We start from the raw sequence: 20,042 nt of genomic DNA, 5'->3' as shown, positions 1-20,042 counted from the left end.
TATTACACAGTGGACTGACAGCCGACACTCACTACAGATGAACAGCAGAGTAAAAACATATCTTATATTGGCATATAATGTTTTTATTCATGATTTATTGATAAGTGTTGATATTATTCAAATGTATTAAAATGTAGTGTAACAGTGTAATGTTTTATACACAAACAGTAGCAGAAACACACTGGCTGACCGTGGCCGTTATAGGGTGCTGTCTAGATTTAATGTTTTTGATTTCACTTGGATGATTAAAACATGTTTGTCCTACAGCAGCTGCTGTAGTTAGGATTATCCACTTAAACTGGGAAAGAAAACAGGATTTAGTTGACTGCAGTCTGCAATCTACTGGCTGGTGGGCAAATTTTACACACTGTACCTTTAAAGCAACGGGAGCTGAGACTGCTTGTTTCAGACAGTGGATGAACTGAGGGGCCAGTACAAGATAAATAAGGATTATTATGACCTGTTAGTCATGCAAAGCTACTCTAGTAGATGGAAATTAACTCAATACAAATCATAAAAGGAAACTGAGCCAGAGCTTAAAGCGGTAATTTTATTATGGTTTAATCATTACTTAATACATTCAGAATTAAATGTTCACATTAGCATATTTGTAGGCTTATTTAAAAAAAAAACATTTACAGACGCTGGCAACATTCACAAGAGAAACAGAAATTCCATCTAATTCATATTCTACAATCTTCTTTAAATGTTATTTCATTACTTATAGAAATTACTGATGGAAAATCTCAAGGTACATCAAATTATTCAATAAATGTCGCATTCTTATTCTTTAAATTAAAAAATAATAAAATACATTCATTTTGCAGATGTAATTTGAAGATAGGCTATTTACCATACAAATTTAACTGTTACAGACTGTGTTTGATGCAGATTTCTAAATAAAATACAGTGTAAATTTAAACATTATACTTTCATTAGTTATTTAAGCATCAAGTGTTTAATTATATGTCTGTGTAGGTTCTCAGTCATCCAGGTGATAGGAGTCTCTGGAGCTTGAAAAAAGCACGTAATAGTCATAGTAGCAAATCAAAATCACTAAACAAAAGAGTAAGTGGAAACAAGTTTAACACCCTCCTGTCGACTGAGCAGGAGAAAGCAGCCACACAAGCTGTAAAGCAAAGGCTCACTGGCACCAGAGCGCTCCTCTCCTTGGGCTAAAATACTCTGGCCTGAGTAGAATCAGCTGCACACAAGGGTGGCACCTAAAGCTGAGGAGAAAGAGAGCAAGAGAACCACACAGGCAAAAATCTCAGTAGGCTCAGCTGGGGCCATAACACCAGTCCTCTTATTAACCTAGCAAATCATCCATCCAGCTACTGTTCTCTGACTTTTGCTCAGATGCTAAGAGACTATCCGCTAATACATTTGAACCACTTGGCTCGGACAATGGTAGCAGTTGTGCTTCTGATCCAAAAATGTCATCAGCAAAAAGATCCATCTGAGCTGAAGGTGCAACAGCAGAAGATGCTTCAGAACCAGGCAAATCACTCAGGGAACTCTGAGCAGCGTGACTGTTTGGTAGACCTGTAAACATATCAACACTGTTTGAGAGGTCACTGTTTCCAAAGATGTCATCGGGAAAGGCAGCTCCTCCTTGATCGAGCACGTTAACAGGAGGAGGCTGACTGAACAGATCATTGTTAGAGCTGAATATATCAAAGTCCTGCTCACTTAGCTGTTTCTCAGTACCAAAAGGATCAGAGTGTTGACTAACATCTTGGTTTATGGGTGCTGAGTCAGGGACAGTGAGTTGATCTAACGCGCCAATTACTGCTTCATTCTCAGATGATATCGGTCCAGAGTCAACCAGGCTAAAGCTTTGAGTAGAAACAGGAGCAAGCAAAGCTGTGTCATTCAGAGAAGATGAAAATGTGCTGGGGGTGTCAGGCAGACCAACACAATCAGAGGACTCTTCATGGTTGACATCAAAAAGCATTTCAGTGCTCAAGTTTCTTCCTCCTTCAGCTGGTGCCTCGTGTTTATTCAGCTGTTGGGCAGATTCATCTGTTTTTATCTCTGTGGCCAATGGCTCAGCGAGGGTTGAAGTGACGCTGTCACCAAAAATATCATTTAATGAATCATCACTTTTCTCAGATATTAACTCAGTGATTGGTTCCTCGTGCACTGCGCTCAGTGAATGCACCGCAGGAGGAAGATCTTTGGATTCTGGGTCAGTGAGAGACAGGCTTGTAGCCTCACTGCTCTGTAAATGTGATTCTTGATCATCAGTTGGAGTTGTATCAGTTAAGGCTGTTAAATCATCACCTGTCTCACCGCTCGAAGTCTGGGACGGGTTGGAAGGTTCTGAAGAGCTGCAGTCATTATTAAGTGCGTCGGGCTTGGAGGACTCTAACTTGTCCTTGATGTCGATCTGAATGTCTTGCTCCTCAGGAGGGACTTTAGATGTTTCCTCTTCCTTTTGTGTGTCTTTTGTCACAGCCTCTTTTTTGTTCTCTGTTTTCTTGTTATCAACACGACTTTCATCCCTCCGCTTGTCTTGAGCAGCTGATTTTGTGATGTCCTCAGCCTTCTCTGAGGATGACTGAAATAGCCTTCCTAAGAGTCCACTGCTGGGTTTGAGCTCTGTTTTCTTGGCATCCTTTTGTTCCTCTTTGTTTGTTTTGTCATTTCCACTCGACGTGAAGAGCTTTGACAAGGGACTTTTTCCTTTGGACCAGGATCCCAGTTTGCCTTTTGTCTTTTCAGCCTGTTTAGCTGAGCCTCTCAGAGAATTTGTTCTCTCAACAGGCTTCTTCTGATCACCACTGTTTTCTTGTCCATTGGTCAAATCAGTCGTTTCAAGCTGATTTTCACTTTTTTCAAGACTGATCTCTGCTCCACTGGCAGCTCCTGCAGGACTTTGTGCTATGCTAGGATTTTCTGATTCACATTCAGTAACAGGGTTTCCTGGACCAGCGTCCAGTTTCTCTGATGGCTCTTGTTGTGTCATGATGTCTTGAATTGGACCAAAATTTTCAGTAAGACTCTGGGCGTCGAGTGATTCATTAGCCTTCTGTACAACCCCATTCAGAGTTTCAGTATCATTCTCTGGAGCATCTAAACTGCTCCCCACATTCACGTCATGTTCGTGATTCGACATGTTGGCTGTTTCTTCGTAGTGCTTATGTTCAGGGATTTCAAGGTAAATCTCACTTGTTTGGTTTTCTTTGCTTAATTCAGATGTCAAATCATCAGGTGTGGTGTTTTCATTAATGTCTGTGCTATACTTGGTTTTATTCATTTGTCCAGACTGATCTGAGTCCATTTCATTTCCGGTGCCTGAGGTCAGGTGAGAGGACTGCTCGTACTGAGCTACATCAATATTTGGAGCAAACCTCACAGATTTCTGAGTTTTATTTGGAGAAGCGTCCAATCTGTTGGGCATCGGGGTGTAGGTTGCTTTTGAGGTGGGGGCCGCATTTGTGTGAACTGTTTTTTGATTTGTGACAGAAATTCCCTTTTCTAAGTGGGCTAAAGATGTCAAAGCTACAGAGACTTGGGAACGATCAGCTTGGATGACTTTGACTGGATTTATTTTCTCAGAGGGCAACTTCTGAGCTGAGATCCCACCTGCTGTCACAGACTGTTCCTTCACCCCCTGAGCTCTCATTCCTTGTCTGTGGCCGAGTTTGTCACTTTTCCATTGTTTTAAGAAGCTCATGCCAATTGTACCTGCTTTGCCAACGTCAGATATCTTATTGTTCAGCTCTGCTTCATGTGTTCGCTGTGGAGCATTCTTCTTCTCTGGGGGCCAGCTCATTTTCAGTTTACCTTTAACATCAGCAACACTTTTATGTCCTGACTCTCGACCCAACTTTGCGGCAAATGCATCAGCAGAAGCCTCTCTGCAGCCATTAGAAACATTTAAGTTGCTCTTTGTCAGTTTGGGAGTGGGCTTGGCATCTGGCTCATCTGTGCCTTTATTTTTATGAAGCCAGCGGTCTTTATGCTGCTTGTGACCAAAGCCCTCGTCATAATTTCCTTTTCTTTGAAAAAGCTGTTTGTAGTGAGAAATGCAGTAGAACTCGCCATAAAGGGAAGAATAGTTGTGTGTGCTGCAATGAAATGACAAAAAAAAGCCCAAATATAAATTCAGATATTGTTTCATTTGTCTCATATTATTGTGCCAGATCAGCTGCTGCAGATTATTTTATTGATTGATGTATTGATTTGCTGTTTCGTTTATTAATGCAAATTCTAAATCTTTTCATCTTGGTCATTTTGATTGGATTATGTGATAAACACTTCCATTTGTAAAATGTTGTTCTAATATCTCACCTGAGCTTCTTCTTACAGTGTTTACAGCAGAAACAGTTGTAGTGAAGAATAAGTTTATTGGCCACCATTTTCTCCATTGGGTAGACAGGTGTCAAACAGGCAGAACACATTTCTTTGGCAGGCAGCTGGAGCTATGATGAGGGAAACAAATTCAGTTTAAGTTTACTTTGTCTTGCACTGTAAACCCGGATAAGTTGAATCTACTTAAAAAAAACCAAGGTAACTCGTGGCCTTAAATTTTTTAAGTAATGAAACAGTTCATTTAACCCAGCCTGTTAAGTAAGCACTACTCCATTTCCAATTGAACTAAATTGTATGTTCTCATTGACCAAACTTATCTTTTATAGTTCATGAAAAAATAAAATGTCTTTTGATCAATCAACCCCCCCCCCCCTATCCTTTTCATGGTTGTGTGGGGGTGGTGGGGGCTGGAGCCTATCCCAGCTGACAAGGCAGTGTTGAACTGTGTCTGTTTAAATTTGGTAAATAAACATGATAAAACAGCCCTGCTGAATGCTGGTACATTAACATTTACAAATAACATTTGTCCATGGAACAAAAAAAAAAAACTATACGAGAGAACGTTGTGAACAAAAACACCAAATGTCAACTATTCCAAACAGTGAGAGGCCTGGGCCAAGCCAGAATTGAACCCAGACCTTCTAGATGGTAGTCTACCTGTGAGGTAGCGCTGCTAACCATCATGCCACCATGCAGCTGCGCATTAATCCAGTCTGTTAAAACTGGTATAAACTAGATTTTTAGCAGGTGCAAAACTTGATGATATTAAGTTGTTTGAACTCAAACACATGATTACAATAAGATAGACCATCAAAAAGTACAGTCTACTCAGCATTAACAAGTAATGTTCACATTCTAGGTAATTTTAAGTAATATGAACTCAATATTTTTAAGTAGAATCAAAATCTGGGTTTACAGTGTGCACGTTTGACGGGACAGGACCTTTCTGTCATGTTTTACTTCTGCAGCCATCCGTCTGCTCTGCTATGATCAATGATTACATGTAAAAAACTTCAATCATTTTGCAAGCTAGTGGTAGTTAAGTATTTTTTGAATTTCTGGGTGTGTACTAATGTTTCATATATTAGCCTATAGATAACGTATTCAGTAAAATTGAACAAAATTGGATAAAAACAGCTTTTAAAAGGTCTTTTATATTTGTGGTTTACAGATTAATGGGCTTTTGGGGCCACAGGGCCATTTCCCATTAACCACAGTAACCATGGAGAATAATACGCAGCAAGGCTAAGTGGCTGCAGCATATCATCTCTCCTAATATTAGTAACTAGCTTGCTAGGCAAAAATATACAATATAACAGGAATTTATCATGGCTCCTCAAACAACAGAGTAGCAGATAGTGGAGTAATCATGTCATATCTCAGTTACACTCAGCACTTTTTATTCCATCTTCCTTCCTTTTACCCTTCTTTCTCCCCTTTAACATGAAACATTTGCTTGTGTTTTAAGCTGCTGTTTTTTGGAAATTTGTCATTCCTGAAGTGTGTTTTGCCCGGCATCTCCACCAAGACAAGATCCCAAAATGCTGTTACTGTTGTGCTTCTGGCAAACTTAAGAGATTCTAGATTTGATTATCTTCACATTGACTTTAGGCCAAGCAAAGTGGCTGCTGACATGCATTTCATGGAGAGATATCGATCTGATCTACAGACAGCAAAAATATTAAATTATAACTTTAAATACACGTATAAGTATGTTTATGTGAATAATTTAGGAAACATATTTACAGGAAATGAAGTTATTGTAAATGTGGGCCAACCTGGTTACAGTAAGCTGAAAAGTGAATCAGTGGTTGGTTATACTGATACAGCCGTTCCAATTCATGGAATAAGCATAAAGAATCAAAGTCACCCTTTACAGTCACATTTTATAAGCTGTCATTTATTTGACAGTTGTTTAAAACAGAAGAACAAACAGTGTTAACTTTGTGTTCAGCCTTATTAAGAGAGCTTAACACTTTATATTGTGGTTACAGTATAAAATCTATAAGACAAAAGGTTTGCAGCTTAAAGTCAACATTTTCAGCATTTCATGAGATCCATTTAATGACTAACAAAACACTTTCACTAATAAAACAAAATGGGATAAAAACACACGTGAAATAACTGCTTTCCTAAAGTTAAAGGACCGAGGAACACACTAAGAAGTGGCTTATCTAGTGTGTTTCTTTTGGTGGGCTAAATGTTACAAATACTGTCCCTTCGTCATTGCTCGACACTTTATCTTCAAAAAAGCGTCCAGATCTTCGCATCGGCGGGGATGTCATGACTTCATATCTAGTTGGAGTCATTTCAAACAGAGCGGGCGTATTACCGTCAGACTGTTTTGTGACAAATGTTGATGTCATGGAGGAAACGAACACATTGCCAAAGCCGTCACTCTCTTCATATGTTTCGCTGACGGTCTTTGTGCCAATTATTCCTGCAGGTTGCTCTGCAGTTTTCACCTCAAGCACACTGACTTTGCGCTTTGGACCATTTTTTGCAGACTCCTGATCACTGTTCACATCATGGCAGCTGTGAGGGCAGCTATTAGCTTTTGGTTTAAATGTTGACATGGTTGGCTTTGGTTGATCACTAGTCTTTCTGGCAGCTGAGTGAATGGAGATGAATGATGGCGACGACTGTGAGGAAGGCTGTCTAATCAGGGGCTTATTTTGCCCTTTTTTGGACACTTCTCTTTTGGAAAAACTTGAATCCAAATCTGTCTGAAGATTTACATCACTTGTCTCTTTAGTTTGACCTGATTTGGCCTTGCTTGACACAATGCTTATCTTCCTGATGTTGTTGGCAGGCTGGACGTTTTGCTCAGATTTCAAAGATTCATCAAACAGCCCTGACAACCCTGCAATGTCAGCCTCAGATTTCAGATTAGAGACGGAGTACAAAGCCTTTTTAATTGTCTCTTCAATGTCAAGAAGTTTTGCTAAAGTCTGCTCCTTCAGGTTCATTATTTCCTTGCTCGCCTTTTCCAGATCTTCAAACGCCGTCTCAACTGAGGAGATGCTTTCAAGATCATCATCCCGGGTTTCTACTTCAACTTTCTTTTCCTCCGTTTTACTTTGCTTAGCATTTCTCCTTGGTGTACTCATCCAAGCGGGGACATTCTGGTATAATGTCTTTAAGGAGCTATCATCTACAGCGCTGGCCTCGCCCTCTATTTCTTGCACTTGAGACAGGATTCCTTTGAGTTCATCTCTTTTCCTACAATTTTCAAAGATTTCCATGGCTGCTTTTACATTTCCTTTCACGATCTCCTCCATGTGGACGGAGAGCCTTTGTCGTCTTTCATCTTCTGTCTCTCTTACCTTCTTCCCTCTTAAAACAACTTTATCCTCAGATTTTTGTTCCCTGTTGTTCGGGTTGTTCTCCTGCATGCGGCTTGCATCAACTGATCTGTGAAGCTCTGAGGTTTGCAGTTCAGGCTTGTGCTGTTTTTTGTCAAGTTTGTGTTCTTGTTTTTGACCTCTGACTTTATCATATATGATTGTTGCCTTCTTAAAAGTGTCTCCGTCCTTTCCTTCAGCGTTATTTGGAGCAGCCTCCAAGCTCGTGTTCATTTCATGTTTAGCATCTCCTTCATAATTCTTCAAACACATCTGTGTCCCCTCAGCTGCATTTACTTTCTGAATCACATTTTTCTCTGGTTCCCCTTCACTGCTGTTTGATGTCGTTTGGCAGTCTGATTTGCTCTCTGTGAGTGGAGCTGTTTTCTTTTTCATTTTAATTTCCTGAGCCTTCGATTCGATTGGTAGATGTACATTTGTTTGATCTGAGACTTGCATTTCTTCATCAACACATCTTTGGTGGTATGTTTCATGTGAGCTCTGTTTACTGAGTTTGCCATGTGCTGTAGTTTCTTGACAGTTATCCAAAGAGTTTATAGGAAATTGTTGGCTTTGTTTTTGACAAATCACTGTACTTTTTATGCTGTCTTTAACAGGGCAGGTAACTTTGATAGGTGAAGCATTCAATTCGTCCACAACTACAGATTTCATCCATTGTGGCTTTGGTGGTAAAGCTGGCTTCTGTTCCTGTGGTTTCTCAGTCTTTTGAGGGAGTGGAGGTGGACTTGGCCTTTCAGAGCAGGGTGATTTACAGGTTCCATTTGCTACAGGGGTGGGAGTTGAATTCTGTGTTGTAATGGATGGCTGTCCTTCACAGGTTACTGAAATTGAAGGAGATAATTTTGCGTCAGATGGAGGCACAGACACCACAACACACTGCTTGTGAACAGTCTTGCTCCTCTCTGCACAAGCCCTGCCTGAATTCCTGTATATCATGGCAGCTGTATAGTCTCCTTTGGATACATTTACACTAGACTTCTCAAGAGATTTGAGAGCCAACTGCACATTACCTCTTACAATGTTTTCTTTATCTAGCAGCTTCTGCTCTGTTGCTGCACTCTGCAGAGCTCTAATAGCTGCCTTCACATCTCCTCTGATAACTTGTTCTGTCTCATCTTCAGTTGTCTGACTGTTAAACCTGCAACTTACAAAAGGCGGCAGTGTTTCTGGGGCATTGTTATTGTCTATAGCTGCACTCTGTTGACAAGCCTCAAAGGAGATATGGCTTCCCTGATCTTTCTCTGCATCACTGACCTTCGGAGAAGTCCTGATTTGCTGGCATCTTGTGGAGGATGAACACGTTGATTGTGCCACTGTTGATGAGCCTTCAGCTTGTGCAGACATAGTCAGGTTGTATATTTTTCCAGGAATGACGACTTCCCGCTCTACATGCATGGTTTGCTGCTTAGCCATTTCAAGAGACCTTTTAGCAGCTTTTACATCTCCAGATATGATGACTTCTTTTTGGGCTTGGTTTCCTTCACTTTCAGGATCTTGAGCTGACAAGTCCATGTCATAAATAGTTCCAGGTGTAACGATCTCCCGCTCCACACACATGCTCTGTTGCTTTGCTCGTTCTAATGACTGCATTGTTGCCTTAATATCCCCGGGTACAATTTCCTCCTTTTCCACGGTGATGGGTTGCTTTACAGCAAGTTGTTGCTTTGCTGATAAGATATCTCCAGGGACAATTTCCTCCTTTGGAATACAACTGTCAACACTGATAGTGCACTCTGTTGAGAAAACCTTTTTGGTGTTCTTTACATCCCCTGGCAAAACATCAGAAATTGTTCGTTCTACCTGCTCTTTTTGCTCATAGAGGCTTCTCTTTGCTTCTCTCACACCCCCCTGAACTGTTTCAACCTGCTCCTTTGTCAAAAGGCTGTGACCAGCTTCATCTTCAGATGCCTCAGTATGAAGGCTTTTTAGGTAATGCAGATCTCCCTTCTCAATGCAACTTTTGTACAAATTCACATTTCCCTTCTCAGTTTCATCCACTCTGCACAATGCTGCTGTCCTCTGACCACTGGCAGTGGCTAACAAACTTCCAATTGTAGATTTAACGTCTCCCCTCTCTGTAACAAGACTCTCAGTTTTGCTTTCATAATTGCAGATGAGGGAATAAACTGACATCTCTGCTTGTCCCGCCGCAGTCTCTTGCATTATGATTCCCTTTTTCAATTCCTTATCTGGAATGAGCAACTCATCGATTATCTGGGCAATGTCTTGTATTCTTTGATCGTACTCAGGGTCGATAGCGCTGGTTGCCTGGGAGACTGGAAGCTCTACTACAGTTGTGTTAACGTTACCTTTTTCAGTTTCTCTCAGGAGAATAACTTGTGGTTTGAGAGTTGGCCTAAGCAAAAGCTGTAGCATGATGTTCCTGACGTTCCCCTCAACAGCGTCCTCTTTCTGAATCTGCACCCCTTCATTCTTGTCAACTAGATATCGTGCCATGTTGACATTTCTACTGCCATCTGCCTCTATTATGATGCCACTTGAGTGAACAAAAGCTTTTTCATCCAAATATGAAAGGCTATCAGCCACACTGTTGGCAGCGATTTTGTCCAGTGGAGTGGTCTCAAAGAGCCAGGTAGTGCACTTCACATCAGCTTTTGGTATGTTCTTAGCACTTTGCACCGAGGTTTCTTCGGGCTCCTTAATTTTGTCCAGTGGCTGCGATTCAAACAGCCAGGTGCAGCGTTTCACATCTCCCTTCTGGCTATCTTCCCTGTGGACTGTTTTTACTGGGTCCTGCTCCTGAGGCTCCCCTTTCAGGCTGTCGATGGTTTGATTTTCAAAGAGCCAGGTGGAGGTCCTGACATCTCCACGCTGGACATCAGTGACACTGACCATCCTCACAAACTTCTTGCACGTCTGCTCAGATTCAAATATTTGTTTACTCAGTTGCACATTGCTACTTCCAAAGTCTTCGGGCACCCTGACAGAGGGCTCTTCTCGACTCGCGAGGGAATCAAGAGGTTGTGTCTCAAACTTCCATCTGGCTGATTTAACATCTCCTTTCTTGACGTCCTCCTGGGTGACAGCTCGTATGACATAAACTTCATTCTCTGCCTTGATGGCATCAAGTGGTTTTGTCTCAAACATCCACCTTGCTCCTCTTACATCACCACTCATTACCTCTTCCTTTTTTACAGTTGTCACCTCATGAAACTGGCCCTCTTTGTCTCTGATGGCATACAGTGGCAGGGACTCAAACATCATAGTGCTTGACTTCACGTCTACATTGCTCACAGGCTCTTCCACAGAGACCAACTCCTGCTCAAGGGGTTCATCATGAATTTTGTCCAGTGATGACGTTTCAAATATAAACTTTTTCTTCTGGACATCACCACTTTCGATACATTCAGCTCTTTGTGTATTTGTGTTGTTGTTGTCGTTGTTGATCTGGCTCATGGGACAGTTCTCAAACATCCACGTAAATTTATTTACAGAACCTTTCTCGATGTGTTCGCTTTGATTCTGTTGTTCAGATGTTGTCACAATTTCTGATCCTATTTCTTCGAGAGACTGGGATTCAAAAAGTTCTTTGACTCGTGAAACTTCTCCTGACTGAAAGTTGACTTGGCAGATGCATCTCAGATTTTGGTCTGAACATGAATCCTTTCTTATTCTGTCCAAGGTCTCTGTTTCAAAAAGATGTTTCACAGTTTGAACACCAACCTCTGATTTAACTGAATCTTGTATGGTGCTGCAAAGCTTCAAATTGTACTCTTCACCATCTTTGATGCTATCTAGAGGCTGGGACTCAAAAAGCCATGTAATGGACTTGACATTGGTATCTTCAATGGCTTCTTTATCTTTCACTTTTTCTGATTTTTCATACAAAACATCCATTGGTTGTGTTTCAAACAACCATTTACAGGTCTTCACGTCACCTTTGCGTGGTTCCTCTTCCAAAGAGAAGTTTTGCTTTGTCTGATTGAACTTGGAATGAATTCCATCAATTGTCTGGGTTTCAAAAAGCCACTTTGCCATCTTGACATCACCTGTGGTGTCCTCCTGTCTGGTGATACCTTTGATTACCTCAACATTTCCTTTTCCTTCCATCAGTTGGTCTAAAGGCTTGGTCTCAAACATCCACTTATAGTTTTTAACTTTCCCTTTAGTGAATTCCTCTCGGCTGACTGTTGTAACCTTATGAAGGTTTCCAGAGCTGTCCTTTATTGCGTATAATGGAGTTGTCTCAAACATTTCTCTGTTACCTTTTAAATTTCCCGCTGCAATAGACTTTTCTTTCTCAGTAATCTCCTCCTCAGACTGAGCGATTTTGCTCAAAGGAATTTTTTCAAAAAGCTCCTTGAATCCCTTAACATCTCCCTTTTCAGTCACTTGTTCTTTTAAAGAAGAGCTTTTTTGAATGTTGCAGCTTTCAAATAATTGCTTTTTGTCTTTTACTTCTCCTTGTTCATCAGCTGAAAGGGTAATTTTCTTCAGGCTCCCAACTTCATAGCTATCACTAAGAGCCTCCATGGGCTGTGTTTCAAACAGCCAAAGGGAAGTCTTGACGTTGCCTCCAATTACGTCTTCCTTTTCCAAAGACTTTTCTGCAGTGTTTCCTGCTGCCAGTGGTTTCATTTCAAAGAACTTCTTTTTGTTGATGACGTCAACCTCTCCTGAAAATTCAGCTACCATTCCTTCAAATTTGTTCTCTACTACGACCTCTTTTATTGTGTCAAATGACTGCGTTTCAAACATCCAACTCTTTTGGTCAACACCTCCTCTCTGACCCTCCTCTAGAGATATACCCCGAATTATTTTCACTCCATCAGTTCCCTTACTGATGAGGTCCAAAGGCTGGGTTTCAAAAAGCCAGCGGGCAGTGCAAAAGCCACTACTGTTGATCTCCTCCCTGCAGATGGATTTAATCTCATGGATGTTGCCACCATTGTCTCTAATGGCACAGCAAGGGTCTGCCTGAAAAAGTTTTACAGTCTTCTGGACATCACCTTTCATCTCCTGAAGCTCAGATCTCAGTTTCAGGAAACTATGATCTTCAATGGAGTTGCAGCGTCCCAAGTCACTCAGTGGTGTAGACTCAAACAGCAGCCGAGTCCCTCTTACATCTCCAGGTTGTATGGGTTCTTTCAGCACTGCCTCAACTAGTTCACCCTCTTCTTTTATTGGTCTATTTAGGGAATCTAAAGACTGGGTCTCAAACAACCACGTTGATGTTCTCACATCCCCTCTGACAGAAATCTGTCTATCAGCAGACTTTTGTTGGGTGCTGTCAATGTGTTCAAACATTGAAGAGGTGCTTCTGACATCTCCACCCTTTAACTCCTCATTATCCACCAGCTTTATAGTTGCATGAGGATCTCCAATACTGTCCAGAGTCCAGTTCTCAAAGATCCACCTCATGGACTGCACTTCTCCCTGATTAGCTGCATCTGCTGCCTGAGGGTTTTCTGACTGCACTGCCTTCATTATCTCATCATCCACTGCATCGTCAAGGCTTGCCCGTAGGTCCGGGTGGATGTGTTTAAAGAGCCTCTTCAGCTCATTTTTCTGCCGTTGCTGGTAGAACATGGAGAAGGTTTCTCTAGGTGGCGGCACGGGAAGGCTACTTAACGATGAAGGCCCTTCATAGTCGAGGGGTCTAGGTGGTACAGGGGGAGGTGGGGGGAGGGGCAAGTCATCTTCATCAGGAGATGATTGTGAAACTGTGACTTTTCTGGTCTGGTCAGCCATCTTGAAACAAAAAAATGGAAGAATTTTTATCAGGACCTAATCGTCTAGTCAACAAAAAGAGCATTAGACAAGATCCATGCAAATATTAGAATGGCATGCAGAGCAAGGAAAGCCATACTTTACCTTCCTTTATGCTCGCGCGATGCTTTTTCACTGCAAACCATCCTCAGACACACCAGGATTACCAAAACACGTAGCTGTTAGTAGGTAAATGTCACACATACACCTAGTCTGGGCTGCAAGTACAACTTGTTGCTTTTATCTATTTTTAACACTCTTAGCTCCAGGTAAAAAAAAAAAAAAGTGAAACCAGTTTAAACCTGCATTAAATTAAATTGTGGGACCTAAATGAAGCAGCCAGATTAAGGGCAAAAATGAACACACAATGGGAATAACAAGCTGTTAAATGATGAGTTTGGCGGTGTCCTTGGCAACTCACAACTCTTGTTAGCTCAGAAAGGTACCACTGAGGCACCTCAGTGATACGTTACTGATTCCTAAAACAATATTTTTCATTCTTAAGCAACAAGGGCAACACTGCTTAATGATTACCCTTGTTCTGATGGAGACGTCTGTGTTAACTTGACAGTAAGGATGGAGGCACCACCTTGTGGTGATTCTCAGCATTTCAACACAACCACATACACTCACAATTACTATTACAAACTAAGCTGTTACTGCAATTTATTTGACCCAAATCCAACTGCCGGTTCCTGTTGACTGAGCTTTCCTGTATCAGGAGCTACTGCTCACACAGAAATATCAAACTAAAATGCAGAACTTTTAACTGTATTATTTACAAGACTCAGGTTTCTTTTATCTAAATGTAAATGTGATTTTATGTTGCTGTTTAGGGTTAGAACACAGGTCTACTGTGTGTTTGATTGTGTAAGCAAAGTCTGGGACACACAGCACACAATACTGAGAAACTACATTCTCTAGTAAAGGTTTCTAAATGAAGTATACTGTACCTTACTGTTTTTAGCCCTTTTTCCTAGTGTACCAATGAATTCCTGTTAAACAAAAGAAAAGAGTGATTTAAATCGGCTTGGATCACACATACCATTATTATCTGTTACATATATACATTAGTACTGTGTTGCACACACTTAAAAAAATGCAGTAAAGTGTTGAGTTGCTCCTGTTGTGACCTAGCACCCTAAACATTCCCCACTGAAGCCCGTGACCTCGCTTTGTGGGGAGGAATGAGAAGCATTTCAGGAACTCACTGGCTGTGTCGAGCCTCCTGTGGAGTCAGTGGCCGCTGCTCTTGACAGATAGAGAGCTGATCTGTCTCGCACTGAGAAGGAAGTAGATGTTCTGTCTCTGGTTTGTCTTGTTGGGGTGTCCCCTTTGGTCAGTGAAGGACTGTATTTGTCATCTGCAATAGTAAAATCCAACATCAAATTTAATGTTGAATATTTATCCAATTTGCCCAATAATACATCAGTAGTCAGTAGTAGTGGGATTTCTACTTTAAATCTAGTACCGCACAGACATGCATGAAAGTGGAACTCAGTTGTATCCTAAAATAAGCAAAGCGTGTCCAGTGTCAGCAACAAGTTGAATGATAACACTGTGTCTGTGTATTTTTAGTTGTGGTCACAGTTTGTGTATTTTTAGCGATGGTGGAATCCGTCTTATCACTGTTGTAGCTTCCTGTTACTTCATGAATTCTAGTTCACTTTCATCATGTCATGAAAATGCATATGCTTTATTTTACTAAAGAGACATATTGTAACAAACAAGTCAGATTACGGGCTTTGCTCCTGGTAGATAAATAGACCCACACAGCCTGCCTGATGCCCAGGACCATCATCAAACTGCATACCGTGGACTGACTATGACACCCAAGAAGAAAAAAAAAAAACAGCAACTGCTAGCTCAGCTGGAGTGACACAGATTGTTTGCGCATTGTTTGAATGGACTCTCTCCCATCAAACCATCAACACCTGACCAAAAGAATGCGACTGCCCAGCCCTGTAAAAAACACACATGGTGTTGAACATGTTGAACATGTTTTTTTGACTGAGTAAAATCATACTGTATAAGCTGAAATCTATTCCTCAATCTGAGTTAAGAAAATATGATAAACCTGGGAAATATTCAACAGCAGCATCATGAAAAATGTGTTCAGAGGTCAACAGCACAGTATGTTGTGCAGGCCACCCAGCTGTAACTAATGGCCAGATTTAAACACGCCTCCCTTTTCAGGCACTAAGCCCCAACAGGACAAAAGGATGGACTGGTTGGCTGGCGCCTCTCACGAGTCTGGACTTAAAGCATTTTCACAGATGGGCGAGCAGACAGAATCAAGCAACCGACTGCCATGGTCGTCCCCGTGGAAGTCCTCACCCCGTCAACTGAGAGGTCAACTGATTGTCACTTATCATCGATGTACGTTCACACACACACACAGATGCATGTGAGCTCGTATCAACAGCTGATGAAATAATGATTTGTAAAAGCCAAGTTTTACCAACTCTAAAGTGACACTAAGCTTCACTGACACAACAGGGACCCTTCGCAGTGATTCCCACACTTTCTGCAGACATCTCTTTGATGTGAGTTAATGCTTCAGGAATGAAGAGGCGCTATTAGCAGCACGCTAATGGGAGGGCATTTTGGGATGCTGGCAGCTGTACAAATGATGGTTAAATGCAGCTGGTATTTGTTCTTCACCACCACCGCCTTTACCTCCATCAGCTGTTGGCGATTGTAGCCACATTCACAGACTGTAATAAAAACCAACACACCAAAGGACAACTCGTTTTATGGAGCCTCAGACTCTGTGTGTTACACCATTTACCTACTTCCAAGAATTAATTCTTATTTCCATTACTGTGTTTTCATTTTCCAATGTTTCTGAAGACGGAGAGAAGGAAACAGGCTGACTATCTAACAGATGACTTCCATTTTCAGCCATATGTTTGAAATTGGAAGGATAGGAGACTGACGGGGATTGATGGTTGATAAGCACTTAACACTTAATGAAGATGTCAGCATTATATTCACAGCATTACAGCCTTTGTAGCCCTTATAGCTCTGATATCACTCATAAAAAGACAGGAGCAAAGTTAGTAATTTCAAAGTTAATATGCTTCCATCTTTGTAATTACTGCTGAAAAAAATGCTTCTCAACAACCGACTGGATCAAATTAGAATAAAGTTCAGTAATACAAAACATTTACAAGTACATTTAGGAACTTTTCCCTGTCATCTAGTTCTACTGTAATTTTACTTTAGTGACACATTCACACCATTTGACCTCAGGTGAATAAAATGAATATATACTCACTAAAATACCATCCAGCGCTGTTTCCCTGTCACTTCCCTGTGTATCGCTGCTGTGTTCACTCCCGGGGCCCCTGTGATGTGTGATGTGTAGTACAGGCTGTCTCCTCTATCAGTGCTCACTGTGACTGAACTCTTTCTAGTCCCGTGGCCTTGGTGACAGCTGATTTTTATCAGTGCCTGCTGCTCCACTGGAAGACTTTGGCTATTTTGGGATGGTGGGCTGGCTGCTGCTACTCGCCTGAGTCAGTCACCTTTGTTAGTCACTGTTGGACTGGGACATCCCCCTCACCTCCCATTCCCACAGATACATTGTCACCTGCTATAACAGGCACTGGGTGGGTCCAGTAGTATCTGTGTCAGTGGGTGCTTGGCAGTCAACATATTGAAGAATAAAAAAAAAAAAACCCACAGAAACACACAAATGGTCCTATTTTGGTAAGTTATCGTTGGCTCCTGGCATTCATGTGGATGTCACCCACACTCTTAAACAGTGTCGTGGGCCAGCATACACCCTCAAGTCTCCCACTGAATGGGACGATGTACACCCTCACACTGCAAAGACAGCTAAAGGAACATGACACAGATCCCAAAGCACTGACCTGGCCTCCAAATGGCCCTGATCCCAATCCAATTTTTTAATTGTTCCAAAGCTGCTCATTACAATATATTTGTTTATCCTTTCCTTTAAACGACCAGTTGTTACTGTTTTTTCCACAACACCTACAGTTTAAGTATCATTAGGACCCCGTAATTTTAGATATTTAGAAAATTTAGAAATTTGGAAAATTTCACCCTAAATCCAAAATAGTCCTATTGTGAATGCTGGGAAATTACCCCATAAGTCGTGGGCTGTATTATGAGGTGCTATCAAATATTTCACCTTTATTTTGGAAAGAACACGATGTGTGTAGATGTCAGCTGACATTACTATCTGCCCCTTACTCATTCATAGCAGGTTCATCACAGGGTAAGGACGTCAGTATGCTGAAGCAATATCAGTCCCAGGTCTCGGACAGGCATGGCTCAGAGGGTCAAGGCCTGCGTCACGGTCAGAACTGTTAGTGACAGTCTCAGTCCTATCTTAAGCATGTGTGCCAGGCACATAGTTATGCATTTACACCACTACATCCTTCTCTTTATTTAGCTTTTTTTCCTCCCACCACCAAACACCATACGGCTTGCTGCTGCTTAGTAAACTCTGTCAGGGTTTACACTGTGGTACTTTAAATACTGGGCCTTGATCCTGAAATGTTTGCTCTGTGGAAACCTAATATAGTTTCATTTGATACGCTTGAGAACTGCTGTTTGACATGCGAAGATGAATGTGCCTACATTCATATTTCAAGGAACTGTCAGGAACATATATATTAAATGGCTTAAAAAGTGTCCAGCTGTCTTACCTAAAGTGATTATGAACCTCATAGCTTTGAGGCACCCATCCCATATCCCCTCTTTGGTGTCAGCGCTTGTAGTAAATATGAAATGAAGTTCCGCTGCTCACCATGAAAGTGTCTGGGTGCTCGGTCATGAAACTCTGGAAGCCCATTCACCACCCTTCTTCCTTCCACTTGAGTGGCTCTCTGTGGTGAAGAAAATTACAACAGACATTTGATGGTGCTTCTAATGTCACAGCACACTGTGTCTCATTTTGGTTGGCATGGCGTGTGTCTGCTAAGAGTTAAACTAAAGGGAGTTTAAAAGATTCATTGACACTTTGGTTAAGAGTTGGTTGATACTTATGTTACTTTCAGAGCATTAACGAGTCACACATAGCCAAGATTTGTAGGTTAAAAAGCAAAGATATACAGTACTGTATTAGTAAGCTTTACTGTTTGCTGATGCAGATTTGTATATTTTTTTTTTTTTACACAAACAGGCTAAACACCTGCTGGTCCTGGATATAAAGTTCAAATATATCATGTGAGCAGTTCCTTCAAGAAGTGTGTTTTACCAAAAGGTGAACATACAAGTGTTTCATTTCTGCCTGTACTGTGTTTCAGTAATTTCTGAGGCATTTGGTACCTTTGTTGTTGCATGTCACATATATCAGCCAAGTGCACAGCACAGGACTAACACTTCAGCAAAATATTATGATTTGTCACATGTAAAACACTGCTAATGTAAGCAACTCGCACACCTGTGTAGCTGTGTCCTTTAGAAAAGTGTTACGACTTCTCCTGTCCTGCAGAGGGTAGTCTCTCACCGTCATGCTGTCAGCTGCACTTATCATGTTCAGTCGAGGGCTGCTGTTGAAGCCTTGCTGCAGGGTGGCTTTGGACTCAAACAGAGCACACAGAGCTTTGGTGCCTGTAGTCTCCCTCTGAGGGAGGAAGTCCATGGAGCGACTCCTGGACAGATTAGAGCTCCTTCCTGATCCCCAGAGGGCCACATTCTCCCTGCTCTCCACCCTTCTCCATCCGCCATCCACCCAGCTTTCAGACAGCTAAAGACAGCAGTAGTGAGTTTCAGTTTTAGCAGCAGTTACATTTAATCAGTGAGACAAACACAGGTGTAGGTGCCTACCTCCAGATTTTGCTCTGCTTTTTCAGGACTCCTTAGGTCAGCACAGCTTTGGTAACTATTAGGACAAATTTATTGGAAATGTGTATAAATGGGTGAGTTTAAAGTACCTGTGAATAAACTGTAAATGTGTATATGCCTTAGCAGAACTTACTGTTGCACCAGCTGAGAGACAGACTTTCTCTCCCAGCGGGTGGAAACTTTCATGACCCATGACCTTTCCTGAACCCCAGAAAGACTCTTCAAGGACTGGGTCCTCCTCAGGCCAAATACCTCCATAGTAGTCCGTTGAATGACAGCTGCAATTTAAAGCAGCAGATTTATCATTTTAAGCACCAACACTGGTTCTGCACCAAACTGAGAGCTTTCAAAACCAGAATAGATCAAGTCCACAGATGTTTTTCTTTAATTCATCAATAAACTCTAAATCTGATATTCTTAAAGTGAAGTACATAACTGAGGTCTAACAGACACTGACAGTCATATGACTCTGTTAATGGTTATGAAAGTCTGCGCTCAAGCAGCAAACCCAAAGTTCTACCTCAAGATTATCAGTAAGGTTGCTGTTGCTAAAGGTCATTTAGTGCTTTAAAATAAGAAAGAAAAAATGACATCTTAATTCTGAACGGAGAATTTACATTCATATTTATATTCTGTTCATGTAAAAGATCCAACTCTATTAGCTGTAAAGTAGTTGCGATATTATCAGTGCAAAAAATTTGTTGTTCTATCTGAAAAATCAAATGAATATTCAGCTCCAAACCTGAAGAGGAGAAGAAGTTGTCACCACTGCATCTCTCTTTCTGTCTTACTTGTGGTTTAGGAGCA

General features: G+C 41.4%; 1 protein-coding gene across 4 annotated transcripts; it reads right to left on the bottom strand.

The window, feature by feature from the left end:
• Nucleotides 1-6,300: 6,300 nt before the first annotated feature.
• xirp1 (xin actin binding repeat containing 1) lies at nt 6,301-20,042 on the bottom strand. Of its 4 annotated transcripts, XM_030752946.1 has the most exons (9): nt 19,978-20,042; nt 19,369-19,513; nt 19,218-19,272; nt 18,832-19,137; nt 18,196-18,274; nt 14,627-14,778; nt 14,369-14,410; nt 8,940-13,397; nt 8,372-8,506 (listed from the first exon to the last, which is right to left on the bottom strand). In XM_030752946.1, exons 2-9 carry the CDS (start codon nt 19,491-19,493, stop codon nt 8,504-8,506), a joined length of 5,220 nt encoding a protein of 1,739 aa, XP_030608806.1. In that variant the 5' UTR covers nt 19,494-19,513; nt 19,978-20,042; the 3' UTR covers nt 8,372-8,503. The 4 variants fall into 4 exon arrangements, with proteins under 4 accessions (XP_030608803.1, XP_030608804.1, XP_030608805.1 ...); XM_030752943.1 differs by having other exon boundaries at nt 6,301-13,397; XM_030752944.1 differs by lacking the exons at nt 18,196-18,274; nt 18,832-19,137; nt 19,218-19,272; nt 19,369-19,513; nt 19,978-20,042 and adding an exon at nt 16,696-16,806 and having other exon boundaries at nt 6,301-13,397.

This window comes from Archocentrus centrarchus, chromosome 17 (genome assembly GCF_007364275.1).
Source record: "Archocentrus centrarchus isolate MPI-CPG fArcCen1 chromosome 17, fArcCen1, whole genome shotgun sequence".
NCBI classification, from domain to species: Eukaryota; Metazoa; Chordata; class Actinopteri; order Cichliformes; family Cichlidae; genus Archocentrus; species Archocentrus centrarchus.
The sequence above is the reverse complement of the archived record's forward strand: the minus strand, read 5'-3'. Positions and strand labels throughout refer to the sequence as shown.